The 25,526-nt window shown below is 41.1% G+C and overlaps 2 protein-coding genes, 1 long non-coding RNA gene and 1 pseudogene across 3 annotated transcripts; all 4 read left to right on the forward strand.

Moving 5' to 3' along the window:
- Window positions 1-6,237: 6,237 nt before the first annotated feature.
- LOC132532431 (uncharacterized) lies at window positions 6,238-15,845 on the forward strand. The gene is made up of 3 exons (XR_009545746.1): window positions 6,238-6,365; window positions 12,169-12,247; window positions 15,749-15,845. It is a non-coding gene; the product is annotated as an uncharacterized LOC132532431 (long non-coding RNA).
- LOC103110412 (olfactory receptor 5B12-like) lies at window positions 7,152-8,099 on the forward strand. Its single transcript, XM_007519584.2, has one exon. It carries the CDS (start codon window positions 7,155-7,157, stop codon window positions 8,097-8,099), a length of 945 nt encoding a protein of 314 aa, XP_007519646.1. The 5' UTR covers window positions 7,152-7,154.
- On the forward strand, window positions 13,052-14,230 carry LOC103110413 (olfactory receptor 5B12-like; annotated as a pseudogene).
- Window positions 15,846-19,703: 3,858 nt separating the features above from the next.
- On the forward strand, window positions 19,704-23,967 carry LOC103110414 (olfactory receptor 5B12-like). Its single transcript, XM_007519585.2, has 2 exons — window positions 19,704-20,606; window positions 23,920-23,967. Exons 1-2 carry the CDS (start codon window positions 19,704-19,706, stop codon window positions 23,965-23,967), a joined length of 951 nt encoding a protein of 316 aa, XP_007519647.2.
- Window positions 23,968-25,526: the final 1,559 nt, after the last annotated feature.

Genomic DNA, 25,526 nt, shown 5'->3' on the forward strand with positions numbered 1-25,526 from the left:
CCTAGTTTAAATCCCTGTTTACATTTGGGAGAGGTGTGCCGTTCCTATGGAACCTTGACCAACAATCTCTCCTCCAGTGAAACCCTTTCTGGCATCTGGGACAAGGCATTCGTGGTCTCTGATTCCCTGTCTGGAGGCGGGGTTGCCCTGACTGGAGGCGGGGTCGGGGTCTATTTTCTGGACATTGGTTACGCCAATGCCCTTGGCGACCGCACTGAAAACAAGCCCCTTTTTGCTTATGTAAGGTAGCTGCATAGGCCTGTAACATAGGTCCTTGAAAAGAGCTTGATCTGAGATCCTGTGTAGCTATAATCCAAGTATCTGGGTGTTCATTTTTAAGAGTGATACAGGCCTGTCGAAAATGCGGAAGCATTCCATCCCAGACTATGGATTGCAGGAGGAGAAAACGAGCATCAGGATTATAAATCTTCCTTTCCAAACTCAACTGGACCCTGGCAATGAATTTAGCAGGGGATTCATCAGGTTCTTGTTGAAGGGAGAGAATGGGGGCTGAGGCCGCTCCCATGGGTGGTGTTAATCACTCCCATGCTTTTAATGCACACAGGCGTACTTGATCAAAATACCCCGGTGGAAACTTGGCTTCTGCCTGTTGAATCCCTGTTTCTAATTGGCCTGTTCCAAACAATGCATCAAAATTCCCCTCTGGCTGATTTTGAATATTTTTCCACTATTGTTGTAAACATTCGTCGTGAAAGAATGCCTCCCATTGCAGGAAGAGGGGGCCTGGGAGCGTAGCGTGAGTTACATCCCTCCAATCTTGGGGGATATTAAGGTTCTGAAGCAGGCCTTGTAAAATGGACCTGGTCCATGGGGCATGAATACTGTCATCCTTGATAGCCTGGCGTAGTTCCTTCAGGTCTGTGGCAGAATATGGATACCAGGCCTGAGGTTTTTGTCTATTGGGGGCGACACTGACCGGAAATGTGTGGACTTGTTCTGATAAGTGTGTAGCGGTAGGAGGAGTCCCCGAAGTGGAAGCTTCTGGACAAGCAGCCGAAGAAGTGGTTTTGGAGGCTACAGGAGAATTTGGACATGTGTCTGTCAAAATGGGGGTGGGCGAAGAAGCAGCCATGGAGGCAGCAGGAGGTTCCGGACACGTGTCTGCCAAAATGGGGGTGGCCGAAGAAGTGGCTGTGGAGTCCAAAGGAGAATTCGGACACGTGTCTGCCAAAATAGGGGCCTCAGGGCAAGATGCAGAGGAATTAGGGTGGGTCAGGCTCACGACAAGCCTTTGCTTCTTCTTGTTCTTAAGGTGCTGGTTAAGTTCTATGATCACTTCCTTTATCTCTTGGACCTCAGCCTCTAGGTCCTTAAGACTTTTGAGAGGTTGCCCTATATATCCCTTAAAAGCTGCTATGATGATCAACAGGATATAAGGTGCAGCCCCAAGAAAAATGTCCCAGATATATAAAAATTGTATACTGGAAAAAGAATGCAGAATTTGGAAAAGATTTTCCATGGTGGAGAGATCTCAGGAAAACAATAAGAAAAAAAATCACAGTGCCTTAACACAATATTGCAGATACCCAAAAGGTGTGTACTTATCTAGGATGTCTTCTTGTAAATCTTCTGCATACGGGTCCCTATTCCAGGTGCCAGATGCCGGGATAGCCTGAGGGTAATTCTTCCCGAGCTAGTGCTCTCTGGGTTGGAGAGAACTCGACTGGAGTCGATCTAGGCTGCTGTGTGGGAGAGGGATCAGGAACTCGTGCCGCACTAACTTCGCAGGAGATACACTCTGGAACTCTCGGAGCCGGAAAGCAATTTCCAAGTGTCTTTAATCAGAAGAGCAGCTGTTTTTATACTCTCCAAGTAGGGTGGAAACAGGATGTGATATAGAGAGGGTGGAGCAAAAAGTGACTGGTGGAAGATCAGGGTGTGACAAGGAGAGGATCAGTGTGTGACAAGGAGAGGGGGTGGAGCAGGTGAGAATTCTACCACTAAACCACCAATGCCCTGGAGGGAGTGTGGTGCTTTATGTAAATGTAAAAGTGATTTATGTAAATAGACCAAAGCTTTGAATGGGATTAAATCTATCCCTATACAGGCATATGGTTAAGCAGAAGCCAGGGGGAGCTGGCATACTATCCAACACAGCGCGATTTCCTCAGCAGGCAGAGATGGATTCCCATAGATGCTTTAAATACCAGTTGCCCTGTTTTGTTACCCGTATAGGGCATTACCCCCTTGAGCATTCCTTGGCTCGATATCTGCCTCCTGCTTACAATTCTTGAACCTTCCCACCCCCTACCGAACATTGCACCTGACTAATAACATACAAAGACGATTGTAATCAAGGCTTAACATATTCCTGATGTCTCCCATAACTTGAAAGTAATTTGTGCTTTGACAATTGTTCTTACTGTGTTTACCTAAAAGCATGTTTTATCTGCCTGTCCCTTTTGATGTTTATCAATAAATACTCAGCCTTGTTTTCTGGTTCACTGGAACACCTGACATTCTCCATTTCAAGGTGTCTAGGTGCTGTCCCTTCAGACTCCTGAGATAAACAATGAAGTGATTAAAGTTATTGTCTCTCAACTTTGAGAGCATTGGATCAGGGTCCTGGCATCTGACTAATGTTCTCATACCCATGTATTAGCTATAGGATTTATGTTTTAATCACATTGAGTCTACAATTAGACAATTTTATCTTCGTACTTGGAACCCAAGTAAAAATAATAGTAATCTATCTTTGATTTTTCTAATATCTTGTAGTAATTATCTCAACAGTTATTATATCCACAGTGCAATGCTTTCTAAAAATGAAATCCACTGTTAATGGGTCAAGAAAAATCCTTCATGAAAATGGAATTGTTTTATTTTGTTTTTAGGTAAGTTTATCACATGCACATTTTCATTCCTCCCTGTAGACTATATTTTTTCCTTAAAATTTTCATATGGAAAAATGAAAGTGGTAGGGGGCTGAATGGTGTTACACCTAGTTGAGTGCACATGTTGCCATGCTCTAGGACCTGTGTTCAAGCCCTCCCCTCTCTCATCCTTCAAGGGGGAAGCTTCACACACAGTGAAGCAAGTACTATAGGTGTCTGTCTCTGTTCCTCCCATCACCTCTCCCCTCTTAATTTCTCTCTGTCCTGTTGTAAATGGAATATGAATAAAAGCCATGACACCTAGGATACAGGAAAACAGAGTTTATTGGCACTGACCCAGAACTCACTCATGCAACATGTTCCGGGCCTTGAGTCTCAGCAGAATTTCTTTTTTAAAAAACAATACACGTAGAAAGGTTGGCTAATGATTCACCAGGACCAGGAGACAGGCAGAAGTAATAAAAGGTGTAAAGCTCTCAGGGTGACCAGAAGATGGAGCAGGATTAAGCTTGGCATCTATAGATATCTTAAAAACCTGGCACAAATGTTTGCAATTGTTTTTATACATTACTTCACTATCAAGCAAGTGTGGGGGGAGGCCACCAATGCACCGGGTTAAGCGCACATGTTACAGTGTGCAAAGACCAGGGTTCGAGCCCCCTGTCCCCACCTTCAGGGGGAAAGCTTCACGAGTGGTAAAGCAGGACTTCAGGTGTTTTTCTTTCTCTCCCTTTCTATCACCCCCTCCCCTCTCAATTTCTCTCTGTCTCTATCCAGTAATAAATAAAGCTTCAAAAAATTTTAAAAAAGAAAAAAAAGGCCACCAAGAGCAGCGGACTTATGCAGATACCAAGCCCCAGCAATAGCTCTGGTGGCAATAAAAAAAGAAAGAAAAATAGAAAAGAAAAAAAGTAGAAACACCACTCCACCTTTCACAAATCTTGTATTGGTGCAGTGTGTTATACTCTTTTATTTTATTTTATTTTATTTATTTTATTTTATTTTTTAATTTATGAAAAGAAAACACTGACAAAACCATAGGATAAAAGGGGTACAACTCCACACAATTCCCACCACCAGAACTCTGTATCCCATCCCCTCCCCTGATAGCTTTCCTATTCTTTATCCCTCTGGAAGCATGGACCCAGGATCATTGTGGGATGCAGAAGGTGAAAGGTCTGGTTTCTGTAATTGCTTCCCCGCTGAACATGGGCGTTGACAGGTCGATTCATACTCCCAGTCTGCCTCTCTCTTTCCTTAGTGGGGCAGGGCTCTAGGGAATCGGGGATCCAGGACACATTGGTGGGGTTGTCTGTCCAAGGAAGTCTGGTCGGCATCATGGTCGCATCTGGAACCTGGTGGCTGAAAAGAGAGTTAACCTCTTGTTGTTCTTGTTTTATAATTGTTGTGGTTATTGTTAGTGCTGTCACTGTTGTTGGATAGGACAGAGAGAAATTGAGAGGAGGGGAGGACAGAGATGGGGAAGAGAAAGATAGACACCTGCAGACCTGCCTCACCGCTTGTGAGGTGACCCCGCTGCAGGTGGGGAGCCTGGGTTTGAATTGGGATCCTTATGCCCATCCTTGCACTTAGCGCCATGTGCTCTTAACAAGCTGTGCTACTGCCGGAGCCCCTGTGTATGATACTTTTACAAAGTCCTGGTGGTTCAAACCCAGGGACTTACTCATACTACCGTGTGCTCTACTGTGTGACCTGCCTCACAGCCTTAACGTGGAATTCCCATCATAAACATTCTTTCATTTTTCAGTGTAGAATTGCATGTCTCTTCTACACATAATTAAATATGACCTTATCTTATGATGCTATTTTTATATACATACCATCTATTTTCTGGTTACTCTCTCTTTTTTACGTTAAACATGAACTCTATACGCCTGAGAAATGTAGGGGCTGGGTGATGCCCCCCAGTAAAGCACATAGGTTACAATGCACAAGAACCCTGTTTCAAGAGCTTTTTCCCTATCTGGAGTGGGGATGGGGGAAGCTTCACAAGCAGTCGAGCATTGTTGCAGGTCTCTCTCTCTCTCTCTCTCTCCCTCCCTTTCTCCATTCCTTCCTATCTCTCCTGTCAAATTATCTATCTCAAAATAAATAAAATAAAATATCAAAATTTTCAGGATATAGGAAATGTGCTTATTTTGCATGACTGTATGTCCTCATGATTATAGCTGAACGCTGGGATCAAGAAACAATCTAACGGGGGCTGGGCGGTAGTGCAGTGGGTTAAGCGCACATGGTGCAAAGTGCAAGGGCCAGCATAAGGATCCCGTTTCAAGTCCCCATCTCCCCACCTGCAGGGGGGGCTCGCTTCACCAGCAGTGAAGCAGATCTGCAGGTGTTTATCCTTCTGTCTCTCTTCCTCTCTCGATTTCTCTGTCCTATCCAACAACCACAGCAGCAGCAATGACAACAGTAATAATAACAACAACAAGAGTTGCAACAAAATGGGGAAAATGGCCTCAGGAACAGTGGATTTTTAGTGCAGGCATTGAGCCCCAGTGATAACCCTAGAGGCAAAAAAAAAAAACTAATAAAGGGACATTGTTTCTCAATAACAAAAAACATAATAATAATTATTTTAAGATGAGTTAAGTTATGCACAGATTTCTGAGCTCTACTTGTCTGGTTTAATGACAACGCCTGTGTCTCTGTGCCCCCAAATTTATGTCAAATTGCAGCTCTGGAAGTTAGTTTGTGTCACAATTTTTTTCTGTATCAAAGAAAATTACAGCAAAACATGACAATAAAGCATTATCTCCCTCAACAAGCAGCAATGAATCCCTGTGGATACTTTAGACATTTGTTCCTTAGTGACGTGGTAGAGCTTGGCAACCCTCAGATGGAATATTAATCCTGTGAGAATTATTTGACGGTATAACTACCATCTTTTCCCCATTCTTTATCCTTTCCATTCGGAAGTCATTCCACTTGTCTTCATATTAGAGGATGCAGCCCAAGGACTAGACTTACTTCTGCCACTCATATATTCATCCAGTTGTTAATACTTCTATTAATAATCAATAAATGTTCCCCAAATCTTATATTTCTCAGAGCATGCAACAAAGACCAGAGAACACAACCCCTAGTAACTGTGATGTTGATAGCAAGTATGATGATCGACCCTTACCAATTCGAAGGCAATTTTGGGACATTCTTACCATAAAAATGGTCTTCAAGGAGAATATTGCTGGGAAACACCTTTTCGTTATTCCCACTTTATAGATGGAGCCAGAGATAATCAATGAGGCTAAGTAAATTATTTAAGAGTGAGCAGAGTTTTAGGACTAAATCCTCATCAGCAGATGCCAAGATCAATCGCATTTTTTGTTTTCTTATTAGCTTCTTTCTGTCTCTCTCTCTAGTGAACTTTAAATTTTTTCATCAAAGACAAGAATGTCACAACAGGGTGTTTCCTTTATTTCATGGACTGCATCTTATTTAAAAAAACCATTCGTATATGTATGTGATTGACTTCTGTCAAGGAATCAGGTAAGGCAAAGTATCTACCAGATCAATACTATTATCTATATAAATTTGAAGAGATTCTGGTCAGGATATCATTTTCCCAGAGGTCAAGAAATTTATGTATATAGTATTAATTCTAGACTACAATTTTATCAAGGGATTCAAACCTTAGTCATATTGCTCTGGATAAGTGGCCCTCAAGCCACTGATAACAAAAGTGAGCACAGCCCAGACCTGCATACCTGTGCCATGCTGCTCACTGTCCAGTTGACTTTCCTCTTTCTAGGACTAACCTTGTTATGTTATAGATTGCTGTCACACTTATAAAGAAGAGCTCATTCTTTGAATAGCCTCTCTGCCTTCTTAGTCTAACTGAAGTTTGTCTGTGTCCGTGGACATATTAGTTGGAGTAAAATGAGTTTGTTTTTTCATTAATTTATGGAACTCTTCTAGTTTAAAGAATGGAATTTTTTGAAATTTCAATTTGGGGCTAGGAACCCTTTCAGTTGTCAACTAATAATATGACTTTACATAAGACTTCTGTTTGTTCTTTTTCCTTAATTCAGTTTCTAAGAAGTTAGAAGACTGGGTTACATTCACTGCAAATGCATTTATCTAGAACACTAATGAAATCATTTAACACAGCATTTTGTTGTCAGAGTCATGCTTTAGATTTAAGACTCCCAAAAACATATTACTGGATTACAGAACTAAATCACAGAGTGGAAAAGTCTCAGTATTTCCAGCAGACTTGGCTCCTTTTGTCATTCTGAATTTATTTTCTCAAGGCTACTAATCCCCCTACTGATTTCCATGGAGAACACAACAGAGGTGACTGAGTTCATTCTACTCGGGCTAACCAGTGACCCAAACCTACAGATCCCACTCTTCCTAGTCTTCTTTCTCATCTACCTCATCACTCTGACTGGAAACCTGGGGATGACCTTGTTGATTCTACTGGACTCTCATCTCCACACCCCCATGTACTTTTTCCTCAGTAACCTCTCTCTGGTGGACTTTGGCTATTCCTCCGCTGTCACTCCCAAGGTGATGGCGGGACTCCTCACAGAAGACAAAATCATCTCCTTTGATGCATGTGCTATCCAGATGTTTTTCTATGGGGGATTTATCACTGCTGAAAGTTACCTCTTGGCCTCGATGGCCTATGACCGATTTGTAGCAGTCTGCAGACCTCTACATTATGCCACCACCATGACCACAGGTGTGTGTGCGTGTCTGACCATAGGCTGCTATCTTCTTGGCTTCCTGAATGCCTCCATCCATACCGGGAACATCTTCAGTCTCTCCTTCTGTGGCCCCAATGTGGTGGACCACTTTTTCTGTGATACTCCTCCCCTCCTGACTCTTTCATGCTCAGACAGCCACATTGCTGAGATGGCTATTTTTTTGGTGGTGGGTTTTAATGTCCTGTTTTCTATTGTGGTCATTTTCGTCTCCTACCTGTTTGTATTTGTTGCCATTCTGAAGATGCGTTCATCTGAAGGACGCCAGAAGGCCTTTTCCACCTGTGCTTCCCACCTTACTGCTGTCTCCATCTTTTATGGAACCGTCATCTTCATGTACTTACAGCCCAGCTCCAGTCATTCCATGGACACAGACAAAATGGCGTCTGTGTTCTACACCATGGTCATCCCTATGCTGAACCCTCTGGTCTACAGCCTGAAGAACAAAGAGGTCAAGGGTGCTTTTAAACACCTTATGGGAAAGATGAAAACTTCCATAGGATTTTTCCTTTAGTCATATTGAATCGGCAGTAAACCACTTCATCCACTTTCTGTGTAAGGAAAATATTCATCTTGTCCATTCTTAAATTTTGTAATTTCTTGTAGTAAATTTTCTCAGTATTTATTAAGGCTACAAAGTCTACATTCTTGTAATAAAATGAGTTTTAGGAAAAATAGGTCATTAACATGAACTTGACATTCTGTTATTTTTTAATTAACTAGTTATGCAATTATTTTTGTCTGCTGGAATCTTGTTTGCTCAATTCATCCACTACCTTTTTTAAAAAGCTCAGATAGTCAAAGGAGAGGCAACACAACAGCACCCCACCTTTTATGGAATTTCCCCTGGTTCTCTGCACTTTATTCCATTATGTTGCTGGTGTTTCAAATCTAGGTTCTTGTTCATAGTAGTGTGTTCCACTTGGTGATCTATCTCTAGGACTAATTCTTATTAGCTCCTTTCTGGTGTGTCCATTCATGTCCACATGATCATGTACACTCACATCTGTGTATATCTACACATATACATCATTCAGGAAATTTCATAAAGTCTATATACCGACAAATAGGAAAATTAGTTCAAGGAATACACAAAATAGGCCTACTGCTCTAATAGACTTTAAAACTGTTATTTTGTTGTCTCATAGCACATTCTTTTTTTGGGGGGGTAAATAACAGGAATTAATTTTCACACTATTCTCAATATCCATTTGCTTTGAATTTATTTTGTAATATTTTTTTATTTATTTATAAAATGGAAATATTGGCAAGACCATAGGATGACAGGGGTACAATTCCCACTACCAGAACTCTTTATCCCATTCCATTCCAATTCTTGATCCCTCTGGGAGTATAGACCCAGGGTCATTCTGGGGTGCAGAAGGTAGAAGGTCTGTCTTCTGTAATTGCTTCCCTGCTCAACATGGGTGTTGGCAGGTTGATCCATACTCCCAACCTGTCTCTCTTTCCCTAGTGGGGCAGAGCTCTGGGGAGGCAGGGTTCCAGGACACATTGGTGGGGTTGTCTACCCAGAGAAGTCAGGCTGGCATCATAGAACCCAGTGACTGAAAGAGTTAAGATATAAAGCAGAACAAGTTGTTGACTAATCATGAACCTAAAGGCTGGAGTATTGCAGATGAAGATCTGGGGTCTCCGGTTTGGACATAGCTAGTAGGTCTATTTTAGTTATATTCAAAAGGGCCCATGACTTTACTAGTTTTTGTCTGAGTCTGACAGCTAACATGCAGGTGGACCCCAGGCATTGTCTGGGGAGGTGGTGTCAAAGTTGGAGAGAGGACTAGAAAGCTGGATCAGAGGAGAAAGTAGCTCCCAAATATGGGGAAAGTATAAAAATATTGTTAACTATAAACCCCATTTGGTTTGATCTGGGGCCCATATTCAGCACAGGAGTCTGTGTAAGCTCTGCATCCCTGTAGATGTGAGCTCAAATTCTGTGGTTGTGGCTAGGAACATTCTAGGCTGCACTCATTTCACGAGCCATCTTCCTCGAGTGGCAGAGTATGTTGCCCACTCTCTCTTCAGAGAATGGAACAGTCCCTACCGTTGTTGATCCATATTGAAGCAGGGTCCGGTAGGGGCCCACAAAGATATTATTTTTATTATTATTGATTTAATAATGATCAACAAGATTATGGGATAAGAGGGGTACGATTCCACATGCTTCCCACCACCAAAGTTCCATATCTCATCCCCTCCATTGGAAGCTTTCCTACTTTTTCTCCCTCTGGGAGTATGGACCCAGGATCACTATGGTGTGCAGAAGGCAGAAGGTCTGACTTCTGTAATTGCTTCCCCACTGAACATGGGCATTGGCTGGTTGATCAATACTCCCAGTCTGTTTTTATCTTTCCCTAAGGAGTAAAGGTAATAGTAGTAAAATATATATATGAAGCATATATAAATATGCACTTGAATATAAACATTAAATTTCATTTTATTCTTTTGAAAATGAAATGGTTTTATATTCAACAAAGTTAACCTTTATTACAGCAGTCTCAAAGTCCCTGAGCATAGACTTGTTATTGCTTGCTTTTTATGAAAATGTGTTTTATTCTAGATAAATGTCTATCTTTATAATTTATTATCTCAAATTAATGTGTCCGCATGACAAATTGAATTGATAAAATATATCACAATATAAACTTTTTGAAAGTTGATTAAAATACTTATACTAGAATATAATATTAGTTATGCACCAAATAACTAAAATTAATAACTTCTTTATTTTTAATTTTTTACTAGCTTTATTTATGTATTGGATAGAGACAGTCAGAAATCAAGAGGGAAAGGTATGATAGAGAGGGAGAAAGACAGACACCAGCAACACTACTTCAGTGTTGCTGAAGCTTCAGTGTTACTCGTGACGCTTTCCCCCTGCAGGTGGGGTCTAGGGGTTCAAACCTGGGTCCTTGTACACTGTAGTATGTGTGCTCAACCAGGTGCACTACCAACCAGCCCCTTCCTTAATAACTTTGTTATATGGAATTATTTTTGCTTATATATATCTGAATGTTTTTAGTTCAGTGTCAACATTTTGTTGTATTACATGTATTCTACTCCCTACTTCAATTATGGATAATTTTGGTCATTATTTCTTCATTGATTCTTTCTGATATTTTTTCTATCAAATGATTGATCTGTCCATGTTGACGCATGAAGCACATCTTTTGTTCTGCTCTGTGTGTTCAGGATCTAAGGCAATGGCTGTGTTGACTCATTATCTTCTGGCATAGATGAATATATATATATATGCCTTCTCATGTGCCATGATAGTTACCAAGAAAACTTGTGACCCGGCCCTCCTGAACAATTTATTTACTATCTTTTTCTTTCTGGTGACTCTGTGGATTTGCGAAGAAAGTCAATGCCAAATAGCTATAGTACATAAAACTGTCTTGCACTCATTCTACTTAACATGCAGAAAGCTGGGATCCATCTTGCTGCCAGTCTTAAAAATTTATAGTCAGGCGTTTTGCAGTTTACATTTTATTGACCGCATGTGGGATGAGCTCACTCGCCCTGTCAGTGGTGAGTTAGAGTGCACAAGATCCAGAGAAAAATGTGATGTTCTAAGGTGTTGTTGGTTAAACCCTATAGAATGAAATCAGTTGCCTTAGGACTACCCCTGTGAGGACTACAAAATTCATCCTAGAGAAATTAAACAAGATTACTGATAAATGGAGACTGCACACATAAAAACACATGCTTTGGGGCTGGGAGGTGGTGGCGCACCTCATTGAGCTCTCATGTTATATATAATATGTAAGGACCCTGGTACAAGACCCCAGTCCCTACCTGCAAGGGGAGAGCTTTTCAAGTGGTGAAGCAGTGCTGCATGTCTCTCCTCTTTCCCTCTCTGCCTCCCCTTTCCTCTTGATTTCTGGCTGTCTCTATCAAATAAATAAAGATATTTTAAGAAACTTACAAAACACATTATTCTGTCATCCAATATTGCATTTTTCTTTATAGTTTTCTACTATTTATTTGAAAGAGTAAAATATTTGGTAGCCAAAATGTCTTTATAATCTTGAAAACGAAGAATTCTCACAGGTCATATGGGCAGTTTTCTGCTTTTTTCAAAGAGATAACCAATTATTTTTTGATAGACTTTATTTTCTTTTCATAAATTAAAATAATTTTCTGAATACATCTGAAATTTCCACTTGCTTTCTTAAAAAGGACTGGTAATTTAATTCTTACCGTTAGGTCTACATACCACCAATTTTTTTTGAATATTTATTTATTCCTATTTGTTGCCCTTGTTTGTTTTATTGTTGTAGTTGTTTTGGTTGTTGTTGTTGATGTCGTCATTGTTGGATAGGACAGAGAGAAATGGAGAAAGGAGGGGAAGACAGAGAGGGGGAGAGAAAGAAAGACACTTGCAGACCTGCTTCACCACCTGTGCAGCAACTTTTGTACAGGTGGGGAGCCGGGGGCTCCAACCAGGATCCTTATAGTGGTCCTTTTGCTTTGCACCACGTGTGCTTAACCCGCTCAGCTACCGCCCAACTCTCCCACATTGGCCAATTTTTACAGCAATGCTTTTTCTCCCAATGATACAGGTTCCTAAACCAGTGATCAGAAATAGCTGCCAATTTGAAGTTGATTGTGAATCTCAAAGGACTGTTTGTTTCTAGCAGGGTAATATTTGAGTTTATACTGTCACCTACCTATTCTGGTCATGCTATCCAAATCAATGACTCCAACTATACTATTGGTACTGGGGATAAATAATTTTGTTTTGTTTGATTCAATGTGAGCAAGTTAACATTTAAATGGTAACTGCTAAGGAAGAAGCCTTGTAATTTGTGCAGCAACTACAGTGTCTTTCTCTGAGGCTGCTGACTTCTTTGAAATATGGAGTCACAACTAAATACTTTTGTTCTGTAGACATAACCATCCCTACCCTGGGTACTTTTAACCATCGTTAACAGTCTTGTGGGGGGAAATAAACATTTTTTATCAAGTCCATGTAAAATGTCAAATGTTGTCTCTCATTTTTCTGTGTAAACCCACATGGCTTATCTACACAGAATTAAATCAATCTAGCATTCATCCTACATGCTTTTTATATGCTTAGTGTTATGTTTCTTTGTTGAGTGTCTATCTTCTCTGTTAAACGCTAACATCACAAGTGCAAGAAATCTATTTATTTTGTATGAATCTATGTACTCCCTCATCATTATGACTGAACCCTGGGATTAAAACAGAATTTAATAAAGAGACATTTACTCTTTTAAAAAAATCCCACTTGAGATGAATTCAAGGAAGCAATTACTCCTAGGTTCTACTTGTCTTGCTTCATGACAAAACTTGTGTCTCTATCTCCAATATTTTTGTCAAATTGCCAAACATGCTGTTTCAATTTGGATGTTATCAAGAAAAATTACTGCAAATCCTGCAAAGATAAACCTGATTTCCCTCGGTGAGCAGAACTGGATCCCCATGGACACTTTAAATTCTCGCTCCTTAGTTATGTCGGTTTGTTTTCTAGTGGCCCTTAGAGGATTTTAGTCCCCTGGAAGTTCCTTGACTCTACGACTTCCTTCTGCTTCTTCTTGGCTTATTATCACCCTCCACAGTACTCTGTTTAATTTCATAGGAGAGGGGGCAGTCTAAGGACCAGAGTTACTTTGGCCACTCAGTCATCAGATTTGCTAATAATTATTGAATAGTAACAAAGACCTGTCTGTCCCCCAAACTCTGATATTTTTAAGAGCATGTAGAAATGGTCAGGGCATACAAACCCAGACAATTTTATGTTATTGGTTGTAATTCCTATGATTACCCACTCACAAGTAACAAGGCATCTTTGGGACTTTCTATGAAAGCAAAGGTCTTGAAAAGGAAGAGTGTTGGGACTTCCTTGTTATTATTTCTGCCCTTTTGATGAGAAGATAGGAGGTCAAAGAGGTCAAATGACTTAAGAGTGAGTAGTTTTAGGGCTACTTTTTTAAAAAATTTTTCTTTGGAGGTTTTATCATTGTAGAAAATTTTCTCTTGGTTGCAATGAACTAGGACAGCTATGTAGCAGTCTGCAAACCCCTACATTACTCCACCATCATGACAACAGGTGTGTGTGTGTGTGTGTGTGTGTGTGTGTGTGTGTGTGTGTTTCATCACAAGTAGCTATGTTCTTCGTTTCCTGATTGTCTCCATCTACACTGGAAATATCTTCAGTCTCTCCTATATCCCCAATGTGATTAATCACTTTTTTTGTGATGCTCCTCCCATCCTGACTCTGTCATGCTCAGACAACTATATCACTGAGATGGTTATGTTTGTTTCGATGGGTATCAATGTTCCGTTTACAGTCTTGGTCATCTTAATCTCCTACCTATTTATATTTGTCACTATTCTGAGGATGCGTTCATCTGAAGGACACCAGAAAGCCTTTTCCACCTGTGCTTCCCACCTCATTTCTGTCTCCATCTTTTATGGGACACTCACCTTCATGTACTTACAGTCCAGCTCCACCCACTCCATGGACACAGACAAAATGTCGATGTGGTCTATACTATGGTCATCCCTATGTTGAACCCTCTGGTCTACAGCCTGAGAAACAAAGAGGTCAAGAATGCCTTTATAAAAACTGTAGGAAAAGCTAAGTCTTGCATATTTTGATCCCCCTGAATCGATAATAAGGCAATCCACCCAGTTTGGATCTTTGTAAGGCAAATGTTCATCATGTCTATCAGTTGTTAATTTTTTTTTTCAGAGAGAAGAATGTTTTTATTTGATTTTGTGTGTTTTATTTATTTATAAAAAGGAAACAAAAAATAAGGAAACATTAACTAAAGCATAGGGTAAGAGGGGTACAACTCCATACAGTTCCCACCACCAGATTTCTGTATCCCATCCTCTCTCCTGATAGCTTTCCTCTTCTTTATCTGTTGGATAGTATGCCAGCTCCCCCTGGCTTCTGCTTAACCATATGCCTATATAGGGATAGATTTAATCCCATTCAAAGCTTTGGTCTATTTACATAAATCACTTTTACATTTACATAGAGCACTCCCTCCAGGGCATTGGTGGTTCAGTGATAGGATTCTCGCCTGCTCTGCCCCCTCCTTGTCACACTCTGATTTTCACCAGTCACTTTTCTCTCCACCCTCTCTATGTCACATCCTGTTTCCACCCTACTTGGCAAGTATATATAAAGACAGCATTGTGAGTTTTAGGGGACTTGAGTTTAGCTTAGCTCGTCTTAGATTGTGCTGCGTCCTGCATGAATAAAGAGATACTGCCTACAGCTCAACCATGAGTCCCTGGTCGTCTGTTACCCGCCCGTGAAGCCAGCCTGGCGAAAACAACCTAGCCCAGCGAAAACAACATTTATCCCTCTGGGAGTATGGACCCAAGGTCATTGTGGGATGCAGAAGGTGGAAGGTCTGGCTTCTGGAGTTGCTTCCCCACTGAACATGGGCATTGACAGGTCAATCCATACTCCCAGCCTGCCTCTCTTTTTCCCTAGGGGGGTGGGGTATAGCAATTTTCTCAGCTATTTAACTTATAAAGCAACTCATTTTTAAAAAATAAGATGTAGGAATAATAGATCAAGAAGATTCTCCCTTGAACATGGAATTTTTTTAATTTTATTTTATTTTACTTCCAGGGTTGTCATTGGGGCTTGGTGCCTGCATTACAAATCCACTGCTCCTGTGGCCATTTTTTAGGGGTTTTGTTGTTGTTTAGGTTATTTTTTGTTTGCTTTTTGTTTTGTTTGTTTGTTTGTTTGTTTGTTAGGACAGAAAGAAATTGAGAGGGAAGGGGGACTAGAGAGGGAGAGAGACATAAAGACACCTGCAGACCTGCTTCACCACTTGTGAAGAGACCGCACCTGTAGGTGGGGCGGGGGCTCAAACTAGGATCCTTTGCGCGGGTCTTTGTGTTTGGTACTATGTACGCTTAATCCGATGTACCAGTGCCTAGCCCCTGGAATTCCTTTTGTAAATATTCCTGACATGTTCACACACTCTCATATAATCATATAAGGAAGGAAGGAAGGAAGGAAGGAAGGGAGGGAGGGAGGGAGGAAGGAAGGAAGGAAGGAAGGAAGGAAATGGTGAAAGTACTATTTTATGCACAATGAGATAATACTCCACTATAAGAAAAGATGAAAACTCTTTTTCCCTTTCTTAGATGGAACTTAAAGGAATCGTATTAAGTGAGATAAGCCAGAGGGAGAAAGACAAAGAAGAGATTGTCTCACCTCTAAGGGATTGTTATGAAGCAAGGTGAGAACAGGGAAGCACAGGCAAATCTTGGACTGTGTAAGATGTATTGCAGCAAAGTAAAAAACTCTGAACTTAGGGAGTTGGGTGGTAATGCAGCGGGCTAAGCGCACGTGGGGTGAAGCGCAAGGACTGGCATAAGGATCCCGGCTGGAGCTCGGCTCCCCAACTGCAGGGGAGTCGCTTCACAGGCAGTGAAGCAGGTCTATCTTTCTCTCCCCCTCTCTGTCTTCCCCTCCTCTCTCCATTTCTTTCTGTCCTATCTAACAACGACGACATCAATAGCAACAACAATAATAACTACAACGATAAAAACAAGGGATTTAAAATTTTTTAAATTTTAAATGCGTATATGAATTATTACAGATGTGCTGATTCTTGGGTTCAACTTGACTTTATTTTTATAATGCTAAAGACTGTGTCCTGGGGCCAGGCTGTGGCGCTCCTGGTTAAGTGCTCACATTACAGTGCACCAAGACCCAGGTTCAAGCCCCTGGTCCCCACTTGCAGGGGGAAAACTTCACAAGGGGTGAAGCTGGGCTGCAGGTGTTTCACTATCTTCCCCCCTCCCTTTTAATTTCTTTCTGCCTCTATCCAGTAATAAATAAAAAGTTTTTTAAAAGACTGTGTCCCCCATCTCCCAATATTTCTGTCAAATTTCCGCATTGGAGGTCAGGCTGTGCCTCGATTTGTTCACATAAAAATATTGAAAATTAGGAGTCGGGCGGTAGCGCAGTGGGTTAAGTGCAGATGGCGCAAAGCGCAAGGACCAGCGTAGGGATCCCGGTTCCAGCCCCCGGCTCCCCACCTGCAAGGGAGTCGTTTCACAGGCAGTGAAGCAGGTCTGCAGGTGTCTATCTTTCTCTCCCCTTCTCTGTCTTCCCCTTTATGCAAACATAATTTCACTTAACAAACAGAGGCACATCCCCGTGGACACTTGAAAGACTCGTTCTTTAGTTACATGATAAACTTTTGTCGCACCCAGGGGATTTTAGTCCCCTGAGTATTTCTTGACTATCTATAACACCCTCCCGGTTCCCACTCTTTTATTCTTTCTAGTCCTCAAGTGACTCTGACTCTGTCTGAGAGGAGGCACAAGGACAAGAGTTACTTTGACTATTGCTTTATTTACCGAATGGTTACTAGTTGTCTAATAGTAGTGACCTTTCCACAAACTGTGATGTCACTAAGAACATGCAGCAGTAACTGGGGAATGCAGTTCATGGAACAGTGATGCCAGGAGCAGTCATGGTGATCACCTCTCACCAATTAGAAGGCGTTTGAGGATTTTTTTTTTCCCCTTTCCATAGCAGCACTCTTCGGGAAGGATTTGGGGTGATGACCTTTTTATTATTTCTATTCTTTAAATGAAGATTTAGAGAGGTCACACATCTGATGTAGAGTGACTAGACTTTCAGGATTGCCCCTTTTCAGATGATTCTAAGACCTTCCACATTTCCCCCAAAGTCTTCTCTGTCTATAGACAGAGAAAGAAAGTCTTTAGCCTCTTGACCAAACACTGAAGAAGAATTTCCCAACAGGATTTTACTTTACTCCACAGACAGAACCTGACTGAGATCCATTCACGTATGAAGGTGATTGACTAGCAAGTTTTACTATTCGAGGAATAAGGTAAGGCAAAATAATGATCAATTCGACCATCTGTTGAAATGCAGCAATAGAAACTTATCTCCTTTGACTTACTCGGAGCTTAGACATGAATTTTGAACATTTCTCTCCTGTGTTTCAAAATAATTTTTATACATAAATATTATAAAGATTTTATTTGTATATATCATGTAACAGACAAAATAACCAGGAAATATTTAAAAATGTGAACTTGTATGGACTCAAGCACATTAATTTAAACTGTTTCCATCTCCATTTTATTTTTCATAGAATGTGGTGTTAGTAAATGTTGTGACTAATTTGTTTTTCCTTTGGGGTGTTCTATTAAATGAATTTCACACCACCTAGAGGAGACAGTTGTCAAAACATTTCGAAATGATTCTGAACACAGTGTATTTGTTTCAGAATTTGAGAATTCTGTAGCTGTGGTATTGATTCAAACCAACAGATTTATAACAGAGATTTTAGTCACCCTGCTCTAGGTAAGTGATACCCAGAGGCAGTACTCCCCAGATCTACAGCATGTTTCTATCACAAAGCTCACTGTCTAATAGTGCCTTTATTTTGAAACTTAAAGGCTGACTTGTCCTATTAGTGCTACGTCATTCATCATGAAGCTGAAAAGTGTCCTTTGAACTCTCAGCTTGTTAAGGTCAATACACATCGATACGTTTCCTTTTAGGACCCTAGATTCCACTCCTGACCAAGTCCTGAAATCATTTCCCTGGAACCTTGGGAATTTATTGTCAGCGGTAAACATAACCTAATCTGCAACCTTTCTTCTGTTTGACTTACTTAGTCTAGCTGAAATCTCTTAAGATAAATAAACAAACAAACAAACAAACAAATAAATCTTTAACACATGCAAGCCCCCACTCCACCCTGGAAAGAACTGATGGACTTGGGTCGAGGGCAGCACCACTTGGCTATAAGAGTTCCCGTCAGCTGGGTTCATGATGCACACTTGAACTCTCTGTTAAGACGTTAGAAATGATGATGTGAAGAGAGGGCTTCATCTACGTGGCACTGGAGAGGTGATATATATATAAATCTTGCAGATTACAGTGAGAAAGAGAGAAATAAAACTTTATCTTACCCATGGCATTTGCTTTCCTCTAAAATACTTTCTACTTTCCTATTGTTATATACTCTTGTCCAAGTTTTCTCCATTTCAGTGGTGGTAGGTTTGATATGCAAAAACCTACCATTGGGCTATAAATAATTGTACAAAAGTGACAACAGCTGTCTTGTACGTTATTATTCCTGTCAATACAAATACAAAAAAAAGATCCATTCAGAGTCAGCTTGAAGATTAATCAATGTGCCCACATCTTGTTGCTCCGATCATCTCTTATTCACTTATAAAACAAATGATCTGTTTATTTATTTACATTAAAGAGAAAGAGACCAGAGCACAATTCATCTCTGGCGTATGACTGTATCAGGAATTAAACCTGGACTCTCAGGCACGTGAATTTGTGAAGATACTAATCAGATAGTTTCATGTTACAAGCCCAGTGCACAACTCAATTCTGGCATATGTGAGACTGGGTGTAGTACCTGTCGGACTGGGGATTGTTCCGATGGGTTTGGGGTCTCAGGCATCCTGGCCTATGCATTAAACATTAAGCCACTATCCTGGATTTGCATCCTTTAATGTGATTTTTAATATGGTTCTGGATATAGGATATTGTAATGCAAAAATTAACTACTTTATAAGATAAACAGTACTATTTTCTCTCATTAGTCTCTATGCCAGTGTTTCCCAGATGTGAAAACATCTGTGTTCTCTAGAACAATATAAACCTTGATTATGAACATGATTTATCACCTAACATTTTCTTATTATATAACAGTTGACACAATGGAAGAGACAAAAACATCAATTAAACTAATTTAACTCATATAGTAAGATGCACCAGTTTAGTGGAAAGAATAATTTGAGTTTGCTTTGGAAAACTCTGCCTAGGAGTCTGAAGTGTTCCACTTAGCAAGTAAGCCAATTATGTTTATAGAAACAAAAAAATCTATACATTATCAATAGTTTAACATTGCATTCTGTTGTCTTGACTATATATTTCAGAACTAAGAACACTTTGAACCATACTACTAGAATACTTATAAGAAGGAAGTGTGGATAACTGATTAATTTCATCAATCATGCCCTATTTTGTATTTCTGATTCAGTTTCCACACTGCTACAGGGAAACCACATAATTTCTCCTTTTATTCCCATGGGGAACAGAACAGAGGTGACTGAGTTCATTCTAGTGGGCTTAAGCAGTGACCCAAACTTACAGATCCCACTCTTCATAGTCTTCTTATTCATCTACCTCATCACTGTGGCTGGGAACCTGGGGATGATGGAATTGATTCTGATGGATTCTCGTCTTCACACCCCCATGTACTTTTTCCTCAGTCACCTCTCTCTGGCGGATTTTGGTTATTCCTCTGCCGTCACTCCCAAGGTGATGGCAGGACTCCTCACAGGAGACAAAATCATCTCCTATAATGCGTGCGCCACCCAGTTCTTTTTCTTTGTTCATTTTATCAATGTAGAAAATTTTCTCTTGGCCGTAATGGCCTACGACCGCTATGTAGCAGTCTGCAAACCCCTACATTACTCCACCATCATGACGACAGGTGTGTGTACCTGTCTGATCACATGTTGCTATGTCCTTGGTTTCCTGAATGCCTCCATCCACACTGGGAATATTTTTAGTCTCTCTTTCTGTGGATCCAATGTAGTTGATCATTTTTTCTGTGATGCTCCTCCTCTTCTGACTCTCTCATGCTCAGATAACTATATCACCGAGATGGTTATATTTTTTGCAGTGGGTGTCAATGTTCCTTTTACTATCCTGGTTGTTTTCATCTCCTACCTATTTGTATTCATCGCCATCTTAAGGATGCGCTCACCTGAAGGGCGTCAGAAGGCCTTTTCCACCTGTGCTTCCCACCTCACTGCTGTCTCCATCTTCTACGGGACAATCATTTTCATGTACTTACAGCCCAGCTCCAGTCATTCCATGGTGACAGACAAAATGGCGTCTGTGTTCTATACTATGGTCATCCCTATGCTGAATCCCCTGGTTTACAGCCTGAGAAACAAAGAGGTCAAGAATGCCTTTAAAAAGATGATGGGAGGGGCTGGAAGATCGCTGTGCTGGTGAACTCGGACTGGAAGTTCTTACAGAGAATAAGCTTCCTGAAAGGTGGAGCAGTACTCATGCTTCTTTCTGCCTCACACTGTTTCTCTGCATCTGATCATCTATCAGTCTTAGGGGGAAAATGGCACCTGGGAGAGATGGAGGTGTGTAGGCATTGAGTCCAATAAATAACACTGGTGGCAAAAAAGAAAAAATATATATGTATATGAAAAACAAAGTCTTATTTAATGCATTTCTTTTAATTTCAACATGTTTAACTAGAGACATTTTCTAAAATAATTTTTTTAAATTTATTTAAAAAAGGAGACATTAACAAAATCATAGGATAAGAGGGGTACAACTCCTCACAATTCCCACCACCAGATCTCCGTATCCCCTCCCCTCCCCTGATAGCTTTCCTATTCTTTATCCCTCTGGGAGTATAGAGCCAAGGTCATTGTGGGATGCAGAAGGTGGAAGGTCTGGCTTCTGTAATTGCTTCCTGGCTGAACATGGGCATTGATGGGTCAACCCATACTCCCAGCCTGCCTCTCTCTTTCCCTAGTAGAGTGGGGCTTTGGGGAATCAGAGCTCCAGGACACATTGGTGGGGTTGTTTGTCCAGGGAAGTCTGGTTGGCATCATGCTGGCATCTGGAACCTGGTGGCTGAAAAGAGAGTTAACATACAAAGCCAAACAAATTGTTGAACAGTCATGGACCTAAAGGCTGGAATAGTGCAGGTGAAGTGTTGGAGGGGTACCTAAATTACTTTTAATAATCTTTATGTTTGCTACACTTTCTTGGTATAAGGTGTATTTGTTGTTACAATAGATATAATTTAAATGACAAAATGTAAAGACACATAAAATATCATTTTAAAATTTTGTCCTTATTCATTTTTACAATAGAGAGACAGAAAGCTGAGTAGGGCTCAATATTGGCGTATAGAAGTGCCATGGTGAGGCCTTCCTCACCTCTCAGGCAGACGACCTCACCAATTTGTCTTGGAAACTCAACTCTCCAGAGCTCTGCCCCACCACCACCACCACCACCACCAAGAAACATAGAAACAGGCTGGAGGTATGGATCCACCTGCCAATGCCTATGTCCAGCAGAGAAGCAATTACTGAACCCAGACCTTTCACCTTCTGCACCCCATAAAGATCTTTTGTGCATACTCTTAGAGGGGTAAAAACTAGGGAAACTTCCAAAGGAGAGATGGGACATGGGTAATATTGAGTGATGTGTGAAATTATACCCTTAATCTTACAATCTTGTTAATCATTATTAAATCACTAATAGAACCTAGGTCCTCAGGCATGCAACTCATACAATCTATTGTGCTGAGTTAGGGCTCTAACCCAGAAATGGCAATCTTGAAGAGGAAGTGTTTCATGGAACATTAGAGATGATTTCTAGAAAGAGTTATACATGCATTTGCATAGGAACAGTACCATATACTAGCTGATCCAAACATAGCTACTCTGAGTCTTATTTTAAAAGAGGGGTTGAAGTTGGCAATGAAATCTATCTAAAAGGACCACTGGAAAAATAAAATTAGAGAAGACATAAAAACCAGCTAATGCAAAGTGAATATTTAGTATCACCCTTAATTGATTGCAGTCTACAATACTACTATTTTAAGTAATTTGTATTAGTGATTTAATAATGATTGACAAGATTGTGGTATAAGAGGGGTACAATTCCATATAATTCTCACTACCTGAGTTCCATATCCCATTTCCTCCATTGGAAGCTTCCTTATTCTTTATCCCTCTGGTTGTATGTACCAAAGGACTTTATGGGGTGCGAAAGGTGGAAGGTCTGGCTTCTGTAATTGCTTCTCCACTGGACATGGGTGTTGACAGATTGACCCATACCTCAAGCCTGTTTCTATCTTTCACTAGTGGGGTAGGGCTCTGGGAAGTGAGGTTCCAAGAAACATTGGTGAGGTTGTCTGCCCAGGGAAGTCAGGATGGTGTCATGGTAGCATCTGAAACTTGGTGGCTGAAAAAGCATTAAGACATAAAGCAGAAAAAAATTGTTTAATAATCGGGAACCTAAAGGTAGAAGTATAACAGATGAAATTTAGGGTTATCATGTTGGAAAAAATTAGGAAGTCTATTTTAGGTATATTCCAAGGGGCCCATGATTTTTCTAACTTTTGACTGAGCCAGAGTGGAATTTTGGTCTTCATCTTAGACTGGGGAAGGTGTATGGTGATATTCTGAGTCTCAGCTTGTGGGCCAGTTTAATGTCTCACAACACTACTCCATGATTTGCTTTTCCTCACATGCACAATGCCCCACCACGCTTTCTGTACCCTTCACCCAATATCGCTTTCTATGTGCAGCTGGGTGCTTCATACTGTCTTTTTCTCAAATTTCCTTCTGTTGCATATTAAGGAATTTATTTTGCTAAAACACCTTCTTAATCTTTTTTATGGATTTAAAGCCCAGTGTGTGCTCCTGATACTTGTTTCTTGTGGTTCTGAGAGAAACAAGGAGAGCAAAACTCAGCAGACAACTGAAAGAGTGAGACACATTAGCTAACTCTTTGTTTCTATTAGTCTTTCCTTTCCGGAGTGGTTTCAACATTGTGATTTCTAAAGTAATAAGCCCAGAGAGTTGCCAAATATAGACTCACTTATGTGAATAGTCAACGAAGTGTGTGTGGATTCACACAAATGTGAGTTTGAGGAATCGTATCTCCACGTTCTCAGGCCTGACATGGTGGTGGTTCATAGGTAGATAGACTGTATACTACCAAGCCTCTGTTCAGTACAAGTTGGGTGACCTAGGGAACAAGGTAGCCTTTTTTTTTTTTTTTTTGACTCCACAGTTATTGCTGGGGCTCAGTGCCTGCACTACAAATCCACTGCTCCTGGCAGCCCCCCCATTTTATTGGGTATGACAGAGAGAAACAGAAAGATGAGGGGGTGTTGGGCAGTACTCCATCTCCCCCCTGCTTAACTCTGCGGTCTATTTACATAACCACTGTTACCTGGGAACCACCCTGCCTACAGGGCACTGGTTTAATCCCCACTGGTTCATACTCTCTTTTTGCCCCACCCCCTCTCCTAGACACACCCTGATTTCCACCACTCTCTTTTCGCTCCACCCTCTCTCCGTCACATTCTGTTTCTACCCTACTTGGCAAGTATATATAAAGCTGCTTTTCTGATTGAACACACTTGGGAATTGCCTTCCAGCTCCGAGAGTCCCAGCATGAGTTCCTGATCCTTCTCCCACGCAGCAGCCTAGGTTGGCTCCAGTTGAGTTCTCTCCAACCCAGAGAGCACATGCTCAGGAAGAAGTACCCTCAGGCTATCCCAACAAAGGGGAGATAGAGAGGGAGTGAGAAGGATAGACACAGAACTGCTTCACCACTTGTGAAGTATCCCTCATGCAGGTGGGGAGTGGGAGTCTGAAACCAGATCCTTAAGCTTAGTACTATGTGTGCTTAGCTGAGTTCTCCACCACTCAGTCCCCCAAAATAGCCTCTCCAGAACCTTCTGTTCCCATTCGCAAAATGGGCAAGAAGATCACCACTCACTCCTACAGAAGGCATATATATTTATAAGGACATAAGGCCATATTCTTGGCACACACTACAAATATTACTATATATATATTTATTAACAAATACCTCAAGGCTGAAACACGGTCGCACAGACATTCTAAGAACAATTGTCTTGAGTTTTACAAACTGGTTAGAGCGCCACACCTGCCACATCAAAAACTAGAATAAAACTAGTTGAGAGAAACCAGAAATATTCAGAATTTTGTACTGGGACAAATAAATTTTTGGGCATTGCTAGAGAATAAACTCAGCGCTTCCTATATTCACAGCAGCACTAAGCTGCCTGAACTCAACTTCCCTTCCTTCCTTCCTTCCTTCCTTCCTTCCTTCCTTCCTTCCTTCCTTCCTTCCCTCTTTTCTTTCTTCTCCCATTCCTCCCTCCCTTCTTTCTTTCCAGAGTGAGAGAGAAACCAAAGTAGTGCTTCACCATCCATAGAATGCCCTTAGTGCTATCCACGGCGTTCCTGTAAAATGCAGAAGACATAACTTAGGGTCTTCACTCATGATGAAGTATTCACTTTGTTCCCTGAACCATCTTCCAACCCTGTCCAATTAGTTTGCAATATAAATCTGGGCATGTGGTTCATGGATAGATAGAATGCAGACAGCCTGTATACTTTAAAGGTATTTGGAAGCAGATAGCTTCCAATCTTTTGTCACTGTTCCCTCTTTTTTAACTGAGGTAACAGATTTATATCATTGCATATGCTTCAGGAATGCCTTTAAAAAATAACTTGTGTGCTCAACAATTTGTTTGGCTTTGTATTTTAACTCTCTTTTCAGCCACCAGGTTCCAGATGCTAGCATGATGCCAACCAGACTTCCCTGGACAGATGACCCCACCAACGTGTCCTGGAGTTCCGCTTCCCCAGATCCCCACCCTACTAGGGAAAGAGAGAGGCAGGCTGGGAGTATGGATTGACCCATCAATGCCCATGTTCAGCCAGGAAGCAGTTACAGAAGCCAGACCCTCCACCTTCTTTTTTATTTTATTTTATTTTATTTATTTATTCCCTTTTGTTGCCCTTGTTGTTTTTATTGTTGTAGTTATTATTGTTGTTGTCGTTGTTGGATAGGACAGAGAGAAATGGAGAGAGGAGGGGAAGACAGAGAGGAGGAGAGAAAGATAGACACCTGCAGACCTGCTTCACCGCCTGTGAAGCGACTCCCCTGCAGGTGGGCAGCCGGGGTTTGAACCGGGATCCTTATGCCGGTCCTTGTGCTTTGCGCCACCTGCGCTTAACCCGCTGCGCTACCACCCGACTCCCGACCCTCCACCTTCTGCACCCCATATTGACCTTGGGTCCATACTCCCAGAGGGATGAA

This window comes from Erinaceus europaeus, chromosome 17 (assembly GCF_950295315.1).
Source record: "Erinaceus europaeus chromosome 17, mEriEur2.1, whole genome shotgun sequence".
Classification (NCBI taxonomy): Eukaryota; Metazoa; Chordata; class Mammalia; order Eulipotyphla; family Erinaceidae; genus Erinaceus; species Erinaceus europaeus.